Consider the following 19,289-nt stretch of genomic DNA (forward strand, 5'->3'; position numbering starts at 1 on the left):
ACTGCTAAATACTCTTTCATTCTACTCCAACAGAAGAACCAATACACATTACATTTGTTTAGACAGAACAGCAAAAACAAACTGATCCACATTTGGACTTAAGTGCTTAGTTGCTTGATTAGCTTACATATAAAACTCATTCCATTTCAAATCTTTGTACGCTGGCAGGCTTGGCATTTAATTTTACTCCCATTTTGTCTCATTACTAAATCTGCTGAACAAAATATTAGAGAAACACCAATCTCCAAATCTTTTTTTTAATATTAGTTCACCGTACTGTAGCATAAAAGTGATAAATTTACTACAAAACAAAGTGAAAGAAACCATTATGAAAAGCATTGAAAATGTATTCTAAATACTACAACCACTATCAGATAGCCTACTTACCAAGTTATAGTTCAGAGATAACTTTATTCTTGATTATGGACCTTTGAACAGACAGACTGACAAATTTAAAATATTACCTCCAGTAGAACAAGCAGGAATGACTAGTACATGAAAAGAGACTTATATACCTTATTTCACACAAAAAAGATGCAGTATAATAACACAAGCATTAAAAAAGACCCATGCATTAGATCCAGTATGTATCTTACACTTTATTTAAGTGTTTCTGTACATCAGGTCCCCAAAACCAAAGCCCACACATAAATACAAAATTCATATATCAATATGCATTTAGCTTACAAAATGCCATACTACGTACAGAAATCTCCTAGATTATTATTCAGGCTGGTTTTCTTACTTTTTTCCCCATTTTTACAGGTCTGTTTGCTTCTCATTTTTGAGAGCATCATTGGGCAACAATGACTCCCACTAAGGTCTGAGAATACCTTTGTTTCAGCAGAGCTCACTGTTTCAGCTGGTAAAAGGAGTAGGGGCTGCCAGGGGGAAGTATTCTCACCTTATGTTGTTTAAAACTTCTAGGTCTGTCCCAGAATCTTCAAGTACCAAGGATAGGGTACTGAAGGCCAGAGTCAGCCAAATTTAGTATTTCAACTGTATAAACAGACTAAGGGTGTGTATGAAGGGATCCATTAATCCATTTCAAATGTTCTTCTTCTATTATGGCACACACAATTTCTTAAAAGAAAGCCAGTAATAAATAGCTAGACACACTTTTACTTCTGTACAAGAGTCTGTGCAGCAGCGGCTTTTCCTCTTGGTTGAGAGACCAAGTGTTTTTGTCCACCACAGGGATATTAATCTTCTTCCTTCTCAATGTAAGATTTAGTACTGACACGTGCCATTTGCCTTGCCAAATAGCGGTCCCTTGCTGACATGACTGTCTCTTCATTGCTCCGTTTGGCAAATTTGCTCATGCTCTCAGATGGTTTCTCGGCTTGTTTTTTCTCCTCTTTCTCCCCTTCCTCTCCAGCTTTACGTTTCTGCTCAGACAAAATTCCAGAGCTGGACCTTCCCTTCTCATCTGCCTCTCTTTCTTTTCCCTTTCTCTCTTTTTCCAGATCAGTCTCTCCATCTTTTTCTAAAGATGTAGGAGTACTTTCCCTCCTTTCTCTGTATTTCTTTTCCTCACTGCCACATTTCTCTCTCCTCTCCCTCACGTGATCTTCCTTTTCTCTGCATTTCTCTCCTCTCTCCTTCTCTCTGTCATTATATCTATCTTTACCATTTCTTATTCTTTCTTTCTCTCGTTCCTTTTCTGAACCCTTCTCTTCTCTGTCCTTTGCCTTCCTCCATTCTCTGCCATGTCCCTCCCTCTCTCTTCTTTCCTTCCCCCTTTGTTTATCGCCTTGCTCTTCCCTCCTTCTGTAGTTATCTTTATTAGTGTGATCCCCGTATCTATGTCGCTCTTCCTTTTCCCTTTGGTAATCCTTTTCGTGGGTCTTACTTCTCTCATAATCTTTTTCCCTGTACTGTTCATCATTTCCCCTTCTGCTTGGTCTGCTCTCTCCCCTCTTTGTAAGATGGGCTTTTGTGCGCAGCTCTTCCTCCACACTGGATGAGCTTGGTGACCTGGAACGCCTCTGGCTCTTGTGACGTTTAGCCTCCTCTTCACTGCTCACAGAGCTCTCTCTCCTTTTCTTCTTTTTAAAATTTACTTTACTATTTTTATGTCTCTTATCATCATCACTACTATCAGTTCCTAAGTCAGTATCAGCATCTGGATTACTTTCTTTCTTAGCAGAGGGCTTCAGTTGTTGTCTCTCATATGGGCATTTGTTCCTTTGGTTGGATTCATCATAACAACTGTCAGATTTTTCTTCCTTTATCCTACATTTTTTACGTTAAAAAAGAAAAAAACAACATTACACAGCTTGAAATCTCAGACTTTTCTACGAACTGGCTTCTGGTCAGTACTTAAGCAAAAGATGCTCCTGAAAAGTCTAAGAAAGCAAATCTATCTGTGGCTCAGGTTCCAGGAATCCAGCGCAAAGGATTTCTATTAAGTATCTGTATCTGGTTCATTCGTGAATGCGAGCTGTTGAATTTATTTAAAAGAATGACTATGGTTAAGTATCTGTAGCCTCCATCTAAGGAAAAAGACATAGATTTGTATTCCTGTGTAAGCTTTTTGGCAAGCCACACATTTTTTCCTATATGTTTATTTCTCTAGTCACGTCAAATAATTATCCAGAGAAGCAGCAGGTTGTATATTTTGTTGAGAGAGGTAGGAACATAGCTTCCATTAGTAGTAGCAGATTTTTTTTAATCTGGTATTTCTGAGGATCTCATTCTTGTGCCTAGACAGGAATTAGTATCTTTTAACAAGTCATAGATTCTTAAATACAAAAAGCCAACCCATGGAGGACAAATTCAGGCAGTAGACAGAAAGGTTATGCTTCGTCATTCTTTTCTGACTGATAGGGAAATATGTGTTTACTCATACAAGGCACATGTCTCTTCTTTTTAATCATACAGCTACAGTAACAGTCAGTGGTAAATTCTTATGAATCAGCACACCATCTAGTTAGATTGAATGTTTCATGAATACTTCAAAGCATTGTTAGTCTATGAACAATGACTAAAAATTATGCTGAAAAGTTTGATAATTTCTTTAGCAATCCAATTAATTAAAATGACTAGTCAAAGGTGGATCACTTTAGGGACAAGTGATACAAATTCTGAGATCTGAAAATTGAGCCATTTTCTCTCTGTATCCTAGTATACCACTGTAAGAAAAGAGTAAAATTAAAAAACACACCTGAGCTTATTTGAAAGCCTTGCTGGGAGCACCATCTACAGTACTACTTCTTTTTCCCAAATTAATTTTATATACAATTCACAAAGGGAACATTTCCCTAATTTGCAAGATTAAGAAACCACCATTTCAAATGATCTCTACACAGTACAGAACTACATCATCCAGAAGACGCTCTGAAAGAAGAACTATTAAAGCAAATGGACAACCAAGTGGGCTGACCGCTACTGTTTTTATAAACAAATGCAACTGAGTTAACTTAGATTTCATCAATAAAAAGAAAAACCATAAAATGCAAAATTCATTTAACTACCTCAGTAGCAATGTCTGAGCATCACTGAAACCAAGCAGGTATTTCTCTTTGGTGAAAGCCTGAGAGTATTTCTCCTTGGTGAAAGCCTGAGACAGGATGTTTTTCCAAACACATAGGTATACTAATACTTTAAGTCTCAAATGACAAAACTGTGGTCTCAAATTTCCCATTTTCTGCTAAATTCAGGAAGCTGTTCTGCTTTTCTTCAAGTCAGTAATTCTTACTTCCTACTTATTTTACACTACTTTCTCCTATTTATTTCCAATAAGGTGGCATATCCTTATACTAAAGACATAATCGAGAATTCCCTTATTTCAGATAGCTGAGTAACTTCACTGTGATCATATTCTTCATTTAAGCTAAGAATTTACTTTCTAATAATCCAACCTCAAATCTAGAAGATCTCTTGATAAAAGCTGCATTTTCTTTGTGATAGCAAGCATTTTAATTAGTGACATCCAGGATTAAGGCCTATCTCAAGTGAGGTTTGACCTGAATGATCCGTTGTTGCATGTAAGAAACATATCCCCTTCACCATATTTATCCACAGGGCAGAATTTCACCATCTCAACTACATAAATAATTCAGCCTCATCTTATTACTTTGCTTTGGAATGTGCATATATTAAGATTTTAAAATATTCCCACCGGATTTCCTACATGTTTGATTAATTTCCTTTTACCACAGCGTCAACACTCAATTATGTTTTATGAACCTGTAAATGTGGAATAAGGACGAAGTTAGAGACTCACATTCTTTTCAGGAAATTCATATGACAACATCATTTCCTATGACTTACCTCTATGCTCGTTATTTTACCTTTTGTCTCCCTCATGATTCAAAATATGTAACTTAATGCAGATTGCCAAATATTATGTAAACCAAAGTAAATGTAGGTTAGAATAATACCAAGCAGTATTACAAGTATGACTGTCCCCTTGACACTTTTTAAACGGCATCCCTCTCCTGCTTGTTTCCGTCTTATAGTTTATACCGCTGATGATCATTAGACATTTTCCAAACAATTCAGTAGATCAGATGTATGAAGTAATCAGCTTACCCTACCAGTGTTTTAGTACTCTCTAATTGTTACAATGTTCCAGTGAGTCTGGAATCACAAACAGCCAGAAGCTGGTTTATATCTGAAAGCCTTCTGGAATCGCGTCCTACCTGGCTTCACGGAAGCTGCATTTAGGCATCTCTTCTTCCCCTACCCTCTGGTTTAAAAGATGTCTGTAAAATCCACTGAGATCCTTCTGTTTAGTCACATCCAGGTACGCTAAGAGAAAGAAAGCAAGGTTGGACTTACTGTGCCACAAATACTCATCAGACACAACTCAAAATTGGTAAACTGCAGTCTCCATCCTAGAGGTTTTCAAGCCCAGACCAGAAAAAGCTCAAAGCAACCTGATTTGACCTCATACCAGACCACACTTTGAGCAGGAGGCTGGAACAGATGACCTTCAGAGGTCCACTTCAACCTGACTCATCTTATGATCCTATACCCTATTCTTTATACCTATTCTTGGGACACTGTACAGAATGTCTGAAGTAAGCATTGTAAGCATCATTGTAACCCAGTCTTACAAATCTTCCTTCAACAACAGACCGCTCCTCAAAAATTAAAAGTAGCAACCCTAACAGTCTTGACACACAAACAGAGGAGCTTCCTTTGTTCCTTTAGTAACATGTACAAAGGAAAGTAACACACAAAGTGGGATCTGATTCAGTATCTGCTATCTGGTCCTTTTTGATTTTAATTATCTCGAGCCTCATTGAGAGACCAGATGACGATGTTGTAAATCATGTATAACGCCATACTTATTTTTAAGGGGAATTATTTCAGTGTGAATCTCACCCTCAAGAGCTGCCTCTCTTCTTTCTCTTTCCTCTTCCTCAGCCCTTTCTTGTAGCTTCTTTTTATAGGCTGAAGTCACAAAAGCCTCTTTGTGGGCAAACTCTCCTCCTTCCATTTCACGCTCTTTCTGAATTTTTCTCTCCATTCTTTTTTCTTGCTCCTTCTTTCTAATTTCAGCTGCTTTGAGGATATTTTGGATATATCTGGGCTAAAATAGAAGGGAAAAAAGGTATCAGGCTGAGAGGTAATTGAGGTGGCTGAGAAAACACAAACTGGGATTGATGGAGATGTTGAAGAAAGTTGGTAATGGAAGAAAATTGACAGAAGCTAGTCTTAACATATTCTCACACTGTTTGATAGCTATCTGAAATAAGCTGTCATTCCCTTTTAGATCACTAACATGTCATGCTTCCCAATAACAAAAGAGGTTGCTGTATTCAGTCAAAACATTCAGCCCATTTTTTACTAGGATGATTTTTGCTCTGACTGAAACTAAATATTTTTTGATTTCTCACCCCTCTGTCTTCTGTTCTGTAATAGTCTTGCTTTTCTATTGCTGTAAAGGAGTGGGAAGCTTCCTTTTATACCCACATGACCTGACAAGAGCTTTCAAATGAAAGAGAGTAAGTAACTATGAAAATATCACTTGTCAGGATAATTCAACAATGCTTTGAAATAAGGCATTGGGCTGTGGAAATTGGCTCACATTTCACCAATGAAAGTTAATTACTTTAGTCTTCTGACAGTCCTCCAGTAAGCACACTAGTGAGTGAGGAGGGATGATTTATGTTCATTGGCTTAATAACGAAAGAGTCCTTATTATCAGAAGTAGTATTGTTGCAGGGCCCATTGCCTCTAATCTAGTTATCCCATTGTAACATTCTCTTCAGAAATACACAGAAAGCTATATGTGCATCATAAGCTGGGTGGGAAACTTGTAGACTGCCGCCCTCCAGCATATCACCGAGCAGGACCCTGAAGTATCTGATGAAATATTAGTTTTGCCAAAAGTCTTGCAAATTAATACCTGATATAACAGGATTTCAGCACAATACTTGCATGTCCCATGAGAAAATGCATTTGGCAAAACTTAAAAGTTAATCAATCATAGTTTTTCCAAACATACAGAGATAAGACAGACAGCATACATTTTCAGGTATCGACCTTTTTGTCATCTTTTCCAGATAACACTCTAGCATTACTTTCTTTCTTCTTCTGCTGCATTTCATCATAAATACTGTCATATTCGTACACTGTAGCATCTTCCTCCAAAGCCTTCTGAATCTCCAATTTAGTCTAAAAGAAAAAAAGGGGGGAAGAGAAGAAAAGATACCAAAAAATTAAGCATGAAATTTGTACTATTTTCCAAAATTTTATTCCTATATTGTAATTTAAACAGATCTATAGTATAAACCTATCCATTTGGAACACTGTGTGTAAATTAAAAACAGCCTGATCTACAAAGTTCTTGATGTGTTTACCAGGAATGAAAAGACAATCAAATCATCACCTGTATTTGCAGTTATAGGAAATACAGGAAGTAAAGCACAACAGTCAAAACAACACTGGAAACTTCTTAATGACCAAACTGTTCCATCAAATAATGTAATTAATTTTTTTCATAAACACCATTTCAATGAATTTTACTGTCTGTTTACATCTATAGTTTATCTCCCTTCCCTAAAGCTCCAAATAACAAGTATGTACCAATGTAATTCAGGATACGATTCCAGATGTCACAGTTCTATCTTCTGTTTGTACAGTCACGTTGGAAGCAAGAATTGTGAAATCGTTCAGTTTTTAAAAGCCCTATCAGAAAAAAAGCAACTACTAGGGGAGCCCTTAGATCAGATCTCCTGACAACAGAAGAGGAATGCTGAACAGCACCCATAAAAGTTTCTCTCAAGCACATATTGCCTCCATAAATAAAAAAATAAAAAAATGTGTTAAATGTATGATGCATAAATAGCTTTTTCTTCTAGCTATGTCTTTTATTGGTCTGGAACTTTTTAAAATGTAAAATTTGTGTTTCTTCCATGCAATTTATTCCTTGATTACAGTAAAAGGCTCACTGTTGGTATATATTTAAAATCCCAATACTTTGTAACCTTATATTCTAAAAATGAAACAAACTGTTTGAGAAATTCTAAAAACATCAATGCATTCTATGCCACAAAACAAACTTTGACATCTTACATATTTAAGTGCTTGCATTGAGTAAACAGAAATTTTGTTGTGTTTTATATTATGACCAGCTCCGTGTTAAACCTCACTCACGCAGCTTTCATCAGGCAGTTCTTCAGCTACTCTGACCATAGCCATAAGAATTTCAAAAAGAGCAATCCTGCCCAGAAAAGTGAAACAAAATCATTGCTAGAGGAATGGTTCTGAGAATGTCAAGTTGATTTTTAAAGAAAGTCTTGTGCTGCAAAGAGCAATGCACAAAGACCATAAAATTATATGGAATTTTTTTAAAGGGTAACTCTAACTCTGAGGTTGCACAATTATGCTTCTGAAATTATTTAATAAAAGGGAATGGATGCAGTAATTTCTTAATCTGCTATGGGCCTGTAGAGTCCCCACTGCATCTTACCTGTTTCATTGCTTGTTTTTTCAATGCTTCTTTCTGAAGACTTTCACCAACAGATGGCTAAAAGAAGGAAACATTGCAGAAATAAAATTAATTACATTGACACAGCTCATATTATTTTTCTACCATTCTAATGAACAATTATATAATAGTCCCATTACATAAGTCAGTATCTTACTTCAGCAGTATTTTCCTGTAAGAAAAATTGGAAGTTCATTCACAAGCATACAATGAATCAGCCTTTTCAATGAACACAGTATTGCAGTACTTCAACATATATATGTGTATATATATGTTTTTTAATGAAAATGGTGATGAGCTTAAGAACAGTATTTCAGTGTCATGTGGACCTCAAAAGCTGCACAAAATTTCATGCCATTTCACAAAACAAGTAATCTCTGTTCAAGGTACAGAGACGTAGGTCTGTGGTAACTATTTAGTTGCAATGCCTTCCTCCAGCCACTGCCATGAAACGGGCAGAAAAGACATAGCCGTCCACTATGGCAAGAGTCAGTCTGTTGGTGCAAGAAGCTAGCACACCAGCAGGCAAAACATGTAGCAAAGGACAGCTAAAGCCAGTACTGAAACAAATTCCTAAGAGAAGGATGCTTCTAATACATCTCTTCACTCCTGAACACTACAATTCTTTCAGGTTTTGCCATTAAAAAAAAAAACAAGAAAAAAGGAAAACACAGAACACAAACCCCCCAAATCAAAATAAATTGGAATGATACCTTCCTACCAATTTATATATCAAAAATGTTTTAATGTTCTTGGGAATTCTATGTTTGTGAATAAAGAAGGATAAATGTTCTCAATGACTTTTTAAATTGTATTTCTAATAGTCTGTGAAATAGATAGGTGCTATTCAAAATATACATACTCTTCTTCCAGCATGTAAATGTCATCAGACATGTAGACGTCACGAGCAGACATTCTTACTGACAATCACATGAAAAAACTGTATTCATAGTAAAAGACAAATATCCAAACAGATATGGCACTTATTTCAAGTTTGATCTGTATCATTAGTTATGTATTTTTAGAAATAAGAATACTGCTGATTTGAACAGCACATACTTAAAATGTTAATGTTTCATTTTTCAAGATTAATACGCTGAAAAATAGCAGTACTGATCTTCCCTAAGAAAAAACATATCCACTACTGAAAACACGTTTTCTAATCATACTGTCTTTTAAAAAAACTTTTGCATTTTACTTGGTTTTGTCTTTTAATTAAGTGTTGAACTAAACTGCCTATCTACCTTTTCTCATCCAACAGATAATACTGTTTATTAAACAGATTCACTATAAATGACAGGACTCGTATGCTTGTTTATGTCATTAAGTATCTCTTGATCTTAAAAAGCAGAAATAGGAAGGAAAAATCCTTTTGCATTTTGGCAGCTTTAACTTTGACTAATACATGCTCTGTATCACATTTTAAAAGGACAAAGAGATTGTGTAATCAGCTCTTAATAAAATTAAAAAATGGTAACCAACTAGCAGGGAGCTTGGCAGCAGGGACTAAGATCTTCTGAAATCAAACAGAATTAGCACCATGTAAATTCAAACAGATCCCCTGAACAAGAAGGCTTTTGAATACATTTGATGTTTAAAATAAAATAATAACTTGTCGTGACCCCTCTTTCTTATGCTATTAAAATTTTAACAGATGTGTCAACAAGGAAAAAAAACAAGTGCTTTTCCACAATTTTCTACATGACGGACTGTAAACAGTCCAAATATTTTTTCACTGGTTAATTTCAGAAACAGGGAACAAGTTGTGCCATGAACAGAAGAATTAATGGAATTTCATTATATGTGACTTTGCGACCTCTGTCTCTTTATTTCCTCTACCACTTCCTCAGACACCCTGCCTGCTGGCTTTGGCAAGTGGGCAACACTGTGTGTGACCAAAAGCTAGCCCTGTGCTGAGCAGTCAGTGAACAGTTCCTCCTCAACACTGAGAAAGATTAAAATCACAAATTCTCATCTATGGCTGTGCCTTTAACCAGCTGCCACTTTTTGTGAAGATCACAGGACCGCAGCATCTTTGGGAGGGACCGCTGCCACCCAGCAAGGATGGTTAAGATTGTTAGTGAGTTCACAAGTCATATGGGACTAACAGGTACATACAGTGTTCACTTCTAAGGGACTTTTTTCTGCTATGCAAACCACAAATAATAAAGAGACTTGCAGGCTTCTGTGTAGCTTTTTAAAAAAGCCAGAAAGGTAGTATCTCAGAGGAGTACCAAGTAATTCCAAACTCAGCAAGTGAAGGTGCTAAGGCAACACTGTCAATATTCAGGGAAGTACATAGGGTATCACATCATAGCATCCACTGAATTCTGGATACTCAGACCTTTGCTCACTTCCTATAAACATGCCAGTACTTACTTTTGTAAGTAATAGTACAATCAGAAAAAACTGAGACACAGAATATTCAAAATATTCCTTCCTAGCCCACTCCAAGTGAGGGACTTACAGACAAAAATGGGAACTTGAAAGGGCACATATTCCAACTTTTTCTGGTGCTTTAATTGCTACATGCAGACTTACAATCCAGCTCTGATTTAAAAATATTAAACCTTGTGGTTAAACTACAGTAATAAAGGGAAACCGTGATGTGCGCTTCCATGGAAGAAAAACCCTGCACTGATTCAGTTATGCTCATCACTAGAAAGCAGCCTCTCTCTCTTACTCAGCTGCAGATAACCAGGTAAGGAAGCAGACCACACTTCAGGCTTTAGGAAGCTGAGCTTGGCAGGTATTAGCAGCACACTCGGCGAGTCCACTCTGGTATCAGGGACTACACCCTGTATACTGCAGCTTGCTGATTATCCGGACTAGAATTGGATATAGCCTTTTATTTATTTATGTAGCTGGCTGGCTGGTTGACTGGGAGAAGTAGATAGTGGATTATTTGGTTTAAAACAACCTACAAGAATCCTGGCTTCATTCATCTAGTATTTACCTCTGGCTTTCAGGGTTCATGAGCTGATGTTGAGAAATATTTAAAATACTGCACTTGATCTTTATGTCACATGCTTTCTTCTAAAAAAATCCTATAAATGAGTCAGTATACATTTCTTAATGCAAACAACTATTTTAAATTGACAGTGGAGCACACGCCAGCATTACACAGAAGACCTACACTTCCTCCCGGCTCTTGGGGAAGAAGATGGTCCTCTGCTTGACATATTAAGGGTCATCACTGAAGGATTCCTTTACCAGACACTCTTCCACTGGTTTCACAGAAAGGTACCTGAACAGTAAGGAATCTCCCATGCGTTATGCCAGAAAGCAAGGGCTCAGTAGAAGACAAAACAGATTCTCCAGTTATATTTACAGAATAAGCTTTATTCCACCAAAATATATGAAACACTGCTTAGAATGTTTTCCTTGTCTGCCTACATGAAACGAACACGTTGATCTACAAAGATTGCATTAAAAAAAAAGTAATATACAATCCTCATTATTGTACATATAATTGTAAAGAAGTCCACCTGTGATTTGTTTGTCTAGAGTGGCAGTAAGTTTACAAAAAACAAACACCTTCCCTAATAGTTTATGGTTGACAATTTCCTGCCGTGCTATGAGCTCTGATAGATGAGAACTTCCCGTTCTTTTGTATTGTTTTTACTTATCAACTGCCCATTTATTAAAGGCCCTATAAGCTCAGCAATCTGTCTCATACTTTCCCTGCAGTCAAGCTATTCTTCTGAAGCACAAAGCTTATAGTTTAATATTTTCTGGAAGGAGAAAATGTTTTAACCCTATCCTGTGAAGTGACGCAGAATCCATGCAAATCAAGAAACTCTCAGAAATGAGACTCTCCAGTCTACCACTCCTATGAGACCATGGAAGATAGCTTGTACACAACTGAAAATGTAAAAAAAATTTTTAAAAAATCACCCCAATCTACTAACATTTCTCATTGCTCTCTCTGATTTCTTATCTCCTTCAGGTATCTATAAGCTTCTTTCAGGTTCTCAAGTGCTTAAGCTAGCTCCTTATTTTTATCCTGCAGGCACACACCCCTTCTAAGTTATTTCTTAAAATGTCTTCTTCACATTGCTCCTACACAACCAAAGGAGAACAGACGTTCAAACTACTGACCAATGTTTTTGGTTTGTCTCAGCTATGTTCAACTCATGACAGAGCATGCAAACCATTTACAGCTTTATACAAAAAGCTCAATTCAAAGTTCAAATGCAAATACCTAAAAAGGCAATTCCACAAATGAGACAACCAAAATTTCATTCTCTTACAAATTTGTCATCTCTGCCTTCCCACCACAATGCCCGTCTTCCCACATCTCAAGTCCCAACTGCAGCTCCTTGGTTTCCCTCTGCATCTCCTGCTTCCTCCTGTCTCACCTAGATTAGGCAGCCAGCCCCCAGCTTACAGTCTTTCTCCTCAGCAGGGTACTAACAGGGTCTTTGTTTTGCAGCCAGACACATCTAGTCTTGTCAAATTCACTTGAAATTGGCCAGTATATTCAGAAACTTACTATGGGCAAATGTCAGACAATGAATCCTATAAAGCTTTTTTTAGAAAACCAAACCAAAAGGAGGATAGCAAATGATTTAACTGAATGTGCCTAGTTTAAAGAATACTCAGGCTCTATGTATCCTTCTGAGTTGCTACTCATTTGTCCTTGGGGAAAAAAAAGCCAGTTGCTGTCATTGGGGTTTTAGAAGTAATTCCTCCTAAACTACTGCTGTAAATGACATAATTTCTGGAGCAGAGGGTGCAGTACCATTTAAGCATAATCTCAGAAAACAAGTCTTAGTCTGTGACTAGTATAATTTTCAGTGTTGAAGCTGGTTTCTAGGAAGTTACAATCCTAAATCTGAAGCTGAGAATGTCTTGTAAAAAACATCACAACTATTTCAAAAGATGTTCTCAAAGTCTATGCAAGATGCCTGACTTGGTGTTCCCCACTGACTGCCACAAGAAGTACGAGACCAACAAATTCTAACATAATAGCTATTCTTAATGGAGTATCTCATATTAGCTGCACAGCCTGCCTCCTAAGGAAAAGCATTTGTGGTTGCTACCAAAACCCCAGGCATGGTACTTACTGATAGACAATATAAGACATCAATCCATTCCTTTTTTAAAGCCAGAAGATGTTTCTGCTCTAATATAACCTGTTATGAAAGACCCATGAGGGGGCTTTGCCCTTTAACATTGCCCTTTTGAATTCTCTACATGCTGCTTTACAGTAGACACATAAAATAAATTACCTTTGTTTAAAGTGAAATACATTTTAAAGGGAAATTAAATGCTTCAGTGACATCAGGCAGATTATATGCAGTTTGATTTTAATCTCTCACTACAACCATCTAGTTTTAACTAGATGCGCAGAAATATATTTGACCAAACAGCAACAGCAGGATAATTTGGAGCTCTGTTTGCAAGTGAGAGCACAGATACTCAGCCAGTTCACAAAAAGCAAAGCTTACATTTATACTGAGCTAGCCAGTCCAAAAGCACTTTATTGTTAAAAGACTGAGAAATAGACACTTTCAGAGCAAAATTTATCTCACTGATTTTAGCCATCTACTTTAGAACAAGATAAGTTGTGTCTCAGAAGTACCTGCCTCTCTACGGACTGTGCAGGGAGCTCAGGGAATTCAAGTGTAGATACCTGCATGTTTTTTATGGATCCTACCCCAAGTTTGTGGACCTATGTGGCTATGTCTCTGAAAGGCTAAGATCTGACTCTGCTCACTTCATTCTTCTCACATCAGATAAGGAATCTCAGACTGAGGTATCTTTGGATTCATGACACTTTGGTATCAAAACATCTTAAGATAAGCTACTTACACTCTCAGGTATATGTATTTAGCAGTGAATTGTTAAGGCTTGCCCTCATTGAGACCTACATTATCCAACTACAGACTGCACATGGATGATCACTAAATGTACATTAGACTCAAGTCTTCGGGGACGGGGGACACCAAAATACCATCAGGTAACACATTAATCTCAATTCCTACACTATATGAGTCATGGCTACTAGCAGAAGATTAAGAGAAAGAACATGAAAAAATAGTCACGTACAGAATTAGCTTTCCTCGGCATTCCCTCCTAGCTTCCAGAAATGAAGAAGTTAGGAACTTCCTGAACTGGAGGATGCACCTGGACCACTGTTGGACACCAAGAGCACCCCTTAATTTGACTAATCCATTTCTGAATCCATTTATATTTTTGGCCATGCCACAATATCCTGTGGCAATGAGTTCCACAACTTAATTACACATTGTGTGGAGAAAAAACCCAACTTCCTTTTGTTTAGCTTAAACCAGTCACTTGGTAATTCTGTAATATACCCTACTGCTCATATTGTAAGAAATGGCAAAATCACTTTACCTTCTCTGAATCATTCTTGATTTTACATACATCCTCTTGAGTTATTCCTCTCCACTTCCTCCTCCTCAATAATCTCTTTTCTAAGAGCCTTTTTAGTCTACTTAGTCTTATTTTGCCTGAAAACTGTTGCATCAACTCTGATCATCATCAATACTCATTATTTCATTAATCTTTTTTTTAGTCATACTGTATCCTTTGCAAAGTTGCAAAGTGAATGGAAGGATCTGTAAGCAAAACCAAAAATCTGAGTCTACAACCAGATATAGTCTTCTGCTTGTTTTCAGTTTCTTCCTTTGCGCCAGCTTAAACACTCCATTTATCTTTTAGATGGTCACTAAAAAAACCCACCAAATCAAGCTGGTACATTCACAGAACTATCTGCACTGACTCCACAATCTCTCTCCTGAATTTAGCACCTACTGTGGTCTATATACAGTTATTTTTTCAGCAACACTTTACATCCTGTAGCAACAAACCAGTTTTGAAAGGCTAGTAAGGTACAGGAATGTATGTTGGGCAATTCTGACACAATCAAGAAATAGGAATTTTAGCTGCTGTGGCACAGAGATATTTTCAACTAAATTCCAAAGTTAAAACAGAATGTGGAAGAGTACACTGGGAATACCGACAAGCCACCTCTCTGAAAATGTAATGCATGAATAAGGGAGTAATATTTTTGGAGAAAATGGATTGGATACATCACAAATAACAGTAAGCCAGAATGGAAATTTATTTCTAACATCTCATAGTTTATTGAGGTAACATCTACTCGCTATAACCGGCTTTCCTAGGGGCAACAACCTTCCCTGCAGTTTTTTAAACAGCAACAACTCCTCATTATAAAGGCAAATAATTCACAACTATGTTGGCTAGAAGTAACTATAGTCACCTGGCTTACTTTTTCCCAGTCAACATTGTATTTCAAGAAAATTTCCATCCCAGATGTTCTTTCTTATGAACTAACCCAAAATTCATCTTCATCAGCAACTAACATCCATTAATGTACTTAGCCACAGCAAAAAAACCCTTTCAAATTCCTTCAGCAAGGGTACAGGAAAATTTTAATGAAATATACACAGTAACATTAAAAAAAAAAAAGGGAGCAAAAGTTTGGTATCTAATATATAACCACAGACCAAGTCAGGTGTGCAGATTTCCCAGCACAAATATTAGAGTTCAGTTAAAAATACATAATCTCCAGACATTTGAGATGTAGTTCTGACTGATAAGGTAGCAGACAGGAAATGAAACCCCTCCCAAATGCTGCTCCTTATCTTGAAGAGCTCTGAAATTATTATTGAACTAATAAAGTAATTTTGCTTTTTTAAAAAATGATCTTCTTTGATAAAGGCAGTTATGAGATTATTACTTTTTGCCGGGTATGTACCATACTGATGAGCATGACAACTTTTAAGAGCCTTTATAAACAGACTCTGGTAGGGAATCTGTCAGCCTTTCTGAAAGGGAGGATACTTGATCTGTTACACTAAAAGTTAGTAGACAGCAGCATACTTTATTATAATTATTAGCATTCATTATTTTGCTTTAATGTTTAGATATTAAGAGAAAATGGAGAAGTGAAAAAATGCAAGATAGCCCCAAAAGTCAGGAAGGTTCCCAGTCCTACCGTGTAATGTTTAATGTTTAATAGATTAAATCAAGCTCATTCTTGGGATCTGGAAAATGTGGGGTCAGTCCCTTAATGTAGAGAAAGGCACCAAATCCCAAACTGACAAGGAAGTGCTCCTGACATTAAGGACAGCAGATGTGCTGTCATCTCCATTAGCTGTATTTAAAGGAAAGCCTCCATTTAGAGCCACAGTGCTAGGTATTAGCTCAAGTGGAAGGATGCACCTCCTGATAGCACTGAGGACAGCAGCTAAGTGAGGAAAGAGATGGGATTTAAGACATGTTCCTGTCATCTCTGTTTCCTCTAAGTCCTATAAGATGCACTGAGGCAGTTTCATGTTGAGAGTTGAGTGGATGTTACTAGGAAGGCCCTTGGCCCTCTCATGGCCCGTATAAAGGTTCCTCAGACACCTTCAAAAGCAGCATTCTGGATTCTGTAAGGGAACCAGGCACACAGAGGCTGGGAATTGCTAGATTCAAGCTTTCTGTGAAATAAAAATAACAACTGCTAGTTTATTATATAAAAAAAACTTTTTAAAAAGAAATGTTTTGATAATAGGAGTCAAAACCTGACAAAGATTAATTGATGCTTTTTTAGCATTGTTTTTTTCAACCACACAAAAGAAAGAGCATTGAATGAAGCTCTAGAACAGTAAGAACATTTTTGTAACACAGGTTCTCTTTCTGAATTTCAACTGACTCTAAACTTCAACTTCTTAAATGTTAAAATTCTGAACAACAGGTATATGTAAAGTTTATTTTCTGGATTTTGTGGAAAAAAGCTAAATATGCACATAAATGACATTATGATTAAATTATCACAAGTAATTCCAGATTGATAAAAACCAGTAAATTGCAACATCATGTCCAGAAAGGTCCACCCGGGATGTGGAGAGTTCATCTCCACAATTCTGAGTTTCTGTTCTTTACCTGTGAACTATGAAGCTACTGGCTTTAAATCCTTCAAAAATTCTGTTTTAAAAGTTGGGTTTCTGTAAGGTATCCAAACCAGCCTATATACCACACCAGTTCTTGAATGCTCCCCATACTCATAGCAGTACATCCAGAAGTGTAATTTTTACAGTGTACAGCACCCTCTACTGGGGCAGGTAGCCAGTATTTTGAAGGTAATACTTAAAAAAAAAAAAAAAAAAAGATAATTAAAGGAGCCTATAGAAAAGAACACTATCAACATCATGCAATGTAGTCATACATCACGGAGTATCAACAAACTCTGTGATCACAGAAAAGTTGTGTATTGTTCAATCTAATATTACAAGTATTGTGAGTACTTCCAGAACTACATGTAATTCTCATTACTTGCCTTTTTTATTTTCCTTTAGAACTTTTGGGTTGTACAGCTTTGCTTTTGTTTACAGTGAGTCCGAACACCATAGATCAGTTACATCAAATTTGGGTGGAATGAGCTAAAGGATAAAATACACTTAACAACTACACTTTAAAGTTAATATCTAAGAAATGTCTGTTGATTACTGCTGTTTTTCTATCTGCAGACATCTTTACCAGTGATAGCCCACAAATTTCTTTCCAAGCTAGATACTGTTAACTCTTGCAAACAGGTTGCCACATGTGATGAACTTTTGGAAGAGTTAACAAAAAGTAACTAACTATCAAGTCATCACTTCCATGTAACTTGCAGTAAAGAAAACAGATCATATTTCATGCCCAATTCCAAAATGATGACACATATCTTACAGACACTGCCATAAGCTGATGCAGGCATTAAGGGTTGTAAACAAATTTAATTTGCAGAATATGGGGCAAATTTCAGAAGAAAACCGTTGAACTGACCTCTTCATCAGAGTCATCTGCAAACACTGAGAGTTTCTTCGAAACCAGATTTTTCTGTGGTAATTTTTTTGGCATAATGAGCCCATATCTAGGAAAAAAAATAAAAGTTACCTTTAACATTACTTACGACAAAACACATAGCACGTTCCAAAACAAAAATCTACCATTCACAATTTTAGAAACAAACTATCAGCATCACCATAATGTATAAAATATGGATCTGAGCAGCATTTGCACCAGTGCGCTTAGCCTTGCCACATGCTCGCCAGCTTCTCCCACAGCTATTGCTTTTTCCAGGCAAAGTTTCTGGATGCAATGATCTTCCTAAATTAGGCCACAAATCCCTCTTGTCCAGAATTCTCCAAGTTATTTTTTTGTTCTCCCTTGGAGAAGTAAAAACTTACTACTGTTTAACCTGCAGACAGTTAGTCTACACTAGACACTATTCCTTAACTATGTTTGCTGGTGCCATAAGAAGTTCACCTATTTTGCTTGACCAACATAAACCACTAATCCACAGACACAGCTACAGCAAAAGACAGGATTTACACTCAGCTTATATCATGCAGAGATTAACTACACATGCAGAACTCTTCTGCTGACACAGCCAACCTGTGTGCTCAGGAACACTTCCTAAATTTTCGGTAACGAGCAATCCTTAAATCAGGAATTTCTCCCCCACCTGCCTTTCCCCAAATCCATCACTGAGTAAATAGTTCGTCACAGCCTGCACCGTGAAGCCGGGGAACTCCACGATGCCGTAGGTACTACATCATCATTGTGACGAGCGAGTTGCTTCCGTGTGCTCCAAACACGCTCCCCAACAGCTCCCACGGACCCGGCTGCGGGGAGCCGAGAAACAAACCGCAGCACCTCGCCCACGTCAGGCCGGTGCTCAGGGGCTGGCTGGGAAGCGGCAGCTGCACAGCGGGTTGTCTGGGAATCCTGAGGGGAGTCTACTTCCCAAGAGGGAAAACTATCCCCTGGCAACACCGCAGCAGCCGCCGGTGCCTTCCCGCTGTTTGTTGTTTTGTTGTTGTGTTTTGTTTGTGGTTTTTTTTAAACAAACACAGTTTTAAGTTGAGGCCAACACAACAAGGCTACGCGGTAGACAGGCGCTGGCGGGGACCAGCGAGCCCCGCTCCTGCAGCCCGGCCCGGCCCGGCCGGGGGGTTCTGTCAGAGCTCGCTCCGGCCCGAGGCAGGGCCTCGCCTGCGCTCGCCCTCAGCGGCGGCCCCAAGGTTCCCCCCCAGCCGCTGCCCCGCAGAGCGGGGCCCGCTCGGACCCTCCGCCGCTCGGAGCCCGGCGGCGGCGCGGCGGGGCCCCGCAGCCCCAGCTCCACCGTCACTCACTGCTTGCTCAACGCCGCCATCTTGTCCCGGCCGCTGCCCTCGCCGCCGCCAAGTAGAGCCGCCTGCCCTTCCGCGGCCGCAGATTCCTCACGGCCGAAACGCCGCCCTTCCCCGCCAACCCCGGAGGCTCCCGCCGCACCGCGCCGCGGTCCCGTTCCAGAAGGGAAGCAGAGAGCGGGCGGAGAGGG

General features: G+C 38.2%; 1 protein-coding gene across 2 annotated transcripts; it reads right to left on the bottom strand.

Moving 5' to 3' along the window:
• Positions 1-579: 579 nt before the first annotated feature.
• NSRP1 (nuclear speckle splicing regulatory protein 1) lies at positions 580-19,207 on the bottom strand. Of its 2 annotated transcripts, XM_049801692.1 has the most exons (7): positions 19,102-19,207; positions 17,750-17,837; positions 7,928-7,984; positions 6,499-6,630; positions 5,335-5,542; positions 4,647-4,755; positions 580-2,235 (listed from the first exon to the last, which is right to left on the bottom strand). In XM_049801692.1, the coding sequence occupies exons 1-7, from the start codon at positions 19,119-19,121 to the stop codon at positions 1,203-1,205; spliced, it is 1,647 nt and encodes a 548-aa protein (XP_049657649.1). In that variant the 5' UTR covers positions 19,122-19,207; the 3' UTR covers positions 580-1,202. The 2 variants fall into 2 exon arrangements, with proteins under 2 accessions (XP_049657649.1, XP_049657651.1); XM_049801694.1 differs by lacking the exons at positions 7,928-7,984; positions 17,750-17,837; positions 19,102-19,207 and having other exon boundaries at positions 6,483-6,564.
• Between the last annotated feature and the right edge of the window lie 82 nt (positions 19,208-19,289).

This window comes from Accipiter gentilis, chromosome 6 (assembly GCF_929443795.1).
Source record: "Accipiter gentilis chromosome 6, bAccGen1.1, whole genome shotgun sequence".
NCBI lineage: Eukaryota > Metazoa > Chordata > Aves > Accipitriformes > Accipitridae > Astur > Astur gentilis.

Bases quoted from the DNA above. Each gene is read 5' to 3' on its own strand.
- NSRP1 (XM_049801692.1), bottom strand. From the start codon at position 19,121: ATGGCGGCGTTGAGCAAGCA. The intron at 6,631-7,927 runs GTAAGATGCAGT...TTTTTCTTTTAG, and splicing joins AAAAACAAGCAATGAAACAG to ACTAAATTGGAGATTCAGAA. The intron at 5,543-6,498 runs GTCGATACCTGA...CTTCTATTTTAG, and splicing joins CTGGAAAAGATGACAAAAAG to CCCAGATATATCCAAAATAT.